Source organism: Cyprinodon variegatus, unplaced genomic scaffold (genome assembly GCF_000732505.1).
Source record: "Cyprinodon variegatus isolate N-32 unplaced genomic scaffold, C_variegatus-1.0 Scaffold899, whole genome shotgun sequence".
NCBI lineage: Eukaryota > Metazoa > Chordata > Actinopteri > Cyprinodontiformes > Cyprinodontidae > Cyprinodon > Cyprinodon variegatus.
Genome location: NW_015151352.1, coordinates 201,543 through 204,513, shown reverse-complemented (window position 1 = coordinate 204,513; position 2,971 = coordinate 201,543). Strand labels below are relative to the sequence as shown.

Sequence of the window (2,971 nt, the reverse complement as noted above, 5' to 3'; positions counted from 1 at the left end):
TTTATTTTTTTTTTGCTGTCTATCAAACCACTTCAGAGATAAAGGTATTTCTGAGGTACGTTGAGACATTGTGCCTACTTTGCGCTGCTCTCCTTACCTCATCACATCTTTGAGCTGCAGCTATTTTTACGGTGCACATTTCATGAGCTGCTGTAGATTATAATGTCTGAATGTTGGTGGGCTGGTCCGATGAAGGAGTCCGACCGCGCGGCAGTCCGTCCTGACCTGATGGCGTTTTCCCTCCTGCAGGTGAACCCAGAGCGGAGGAGGCTGAGGCGACGGGAAACGGTGGAAGTCAGCAGCCACTTCGGAAGCCCCGACCTTCCGCCTCGACAGAAGGAGCGGCCGATGGTTCGTTGTCACACGCTGGACTGTGGGGTCCCAGCTGAGCCCCCAGCCCACTCTGAAACTGACTGAGACCTGCCCTGAGCAGAGACTTGACCTTTCAATTCAAGAACAGGTTTAGAGTTTCATTTGTAAACTCCTTATTCTTGATTAGAGACTAAAACACTGGTTGGCTTCATTCTGTTACCAAACATACTAAAAGGATAAGTTCCTATCATGGTTCCTGTTTTCAGGAAGGTTCTGCACCTGATTGTTCCCTCTGCTGCCGAGTTTTCTTGCTGTCGTCACGTTAGTCACATCACTGCAGACAGTCTTCCAGTCCACACCGTCAGACCCTCAATAAGTTTGACCAAAACCATTTCCACTCTGTCTTTTCTGAACATCCACTGGATCGCCGGCGGTCCCTTGTGTGTATTTACATTAAACACAGCAGCACACTCAAAAACATCACTGGTTAAACTTTTGCCAATATAGACGTTATACATCCTTAGAAAGCTTAGAACCCTTTCCCACTGACCGAAAAACCTATTTAAACCCGGGAACAGTGGACTTTTAGTGGCAGTGGGAACAGATCACTGATGCTGCTACCCGGGTCAAACGACCCGTGTTAAAATCCACTCGGCTCCCGTCCCTGTTGCTCTCCATTAATTTCCTGATTTCTGTTGCCCTGGTGACATCATCAACGTTCATCCATGATGGTGTCATCAGACACGCAGTGGTGGGAGAGTACATCATAGTGGCCACGCAGCCGCCAGCAGAGGGTTAGCATTTCGCTCAATCGGGAAAAGAGCCAAAAGCTGATTGTTAGCGGCTCAACCCTGGTTTTCAGTGTGAAAGCAGCTTTAGATTCTCCACAATCCAACCAACAAGTTCATTTTATATTCACCATGAGCACCAAAGCACAATTGATAATGTATAAATAATGAATTTTAGAAATAAAGCTGGAACTTCCTGCCTTTGAAGCGTTCCTAAGGTTGGATTATAAATCCAATCTTAGATTGTTTATACTCCATTTGTCGGAAAGGGTCTACGGATTAAAAGTATTCCAGCATATTCACAATAAAAACAACCCATGATGAGAAAATCGGCACAAATTACGCCATTTTTTTTCTTTTGTTACTGCTATTCAGAAAATACCTCTTACATTTAAGAAGAAACTTTGAGTAATGCTTTAACTGCTGCGGTTTAGGCTGTGTTTTAGACTCACTATTTTCATTTATATTTTCAGAAAGAAGAAGCTTTCAAATGATATATCACACGTTTAATTTGGGCTTCGAGTTAGTTATTTGCTTTTCCATTTGGGTATGCAAAAAGACGAGGATGACTTAAAATTAGGTGGACGTTAAGAGGTTTTAAACAATATAGATTCAAAAAAGAAAAGACCTCAAATTAGGATGAAAATATTCAAACCTCTGGGATTTATTTCCACATTACTACAGCCAGTTTGTAGGACGTGATTAAATACGTCCTTAAAAACAATTTGGCGCTTTTCAGAGAGCTGCACTGGAAAAACAATCTAGAAATAAGAAGAAAATTCTTAAATTAAGTGTACATCTGCTAAATTTGAGTAGGTAAATGGAATGAACATTTTTACTCTTAAAATAAGATAATTAGGTAATATGCTCTTGAAATAAGACAATGCAATTGTGTTTTCTTATTTTAAATGTAAATTATCTTATTCTATTGGCAAAATGTATTTTTCCTTCTCAATCCAAGAAAAAATGCACTTATTTTAAGAAAGAAATTGCTTCTCTAGATTTTGATTTTTTCAGTGTGTGGTCCCACAGGGAAATGCATAAAGGAATAACTGCTGGATTAGAAAACATGTTGACATTTGCTGCTTAGTGAGGCTAATGACTGTTAGGGTGCTGCTGACCAAATACGCCGATCTGAATTTAAGCAAGGATTTCCCGGGAGGTAGGTCACAGCGGTGGAGATGTTTAAAGAATTAAAGGGAGAATCTGCAAAATTTAAACATGTGATCTATGTTTATTCATCGCTGTATTCTACCGCGATAAGAAAAAAGCTGCAGTATTTAGGGATCACCTTCTGTTTTCTGTCTAAAGTGAAGCTCTGAAGTCAGACTCGGTCAGTAAGAAGTGTTCATCAGCTGCTCGTTCGACGGTTCCCCGTGTAGATCCTCACGTGTAAAGACTTTTTCTCTAAAAGTGTCTTGTCAAAGTACAAGGTGCTTTCCAAGTCTGCTGTTTTTTAAATTCTTTTAATGCACTATTTTTATTTCACGTCCAAGGTTTCAATTGTTGAATGTGCCTTATTTATTTACACCTTAAACATTCAATAAAATACGTTTTGGTGAAACATATTTCATTTCTGCTTTATTTTTTACCTTTAGATACTAGAGGTTCAGTTGTAAAAATTATTGGTGAGTTTGTTTCTAAAATCACTTTGGTTCAGTAAAGTCAAATTTAATTCTATTCAGTTTATTTCTATAGTGCCAATACACAACACTTGTCATCTTAAGGCACTTTACAGAGACAACTTTTCTATCTAGGGAAAACCAGTTGATTGCATCGACTCATTGACTCTTCAGCAATCCCTCACAGTAATGACCAAAGTAGTGACCATCTGTCCGGATGATAATTTCAATTCAATTTAGTTTATTTCT

General features: G+C 39.5%; 1 protein-coding gene across 1 annotated transcript in view; it reads left to right on the top strand.

Moving 5' to 3' along the window:
• The window catches only part of ankrd27 (ankyrin repeat domain 27), a 35,677-nt gene extending 33,712 nt beyond the window's left edge, over nt 1–1,965 (top strand). The window contains exon 20 of the mRNA XM_015397957.1: nt 157–1,965. Within this exon, the coding sequence (XP_015253443.1) occupies nt 157–417 (261 nt within the window). The 3' untranslated portion in view covers nt 418–1,965. The remainder of the gene's footprint in view (nt 1–156) is intronic.
• Nucleotides 1,966–2,971: the final 1,006 nt, after the last annotated feature.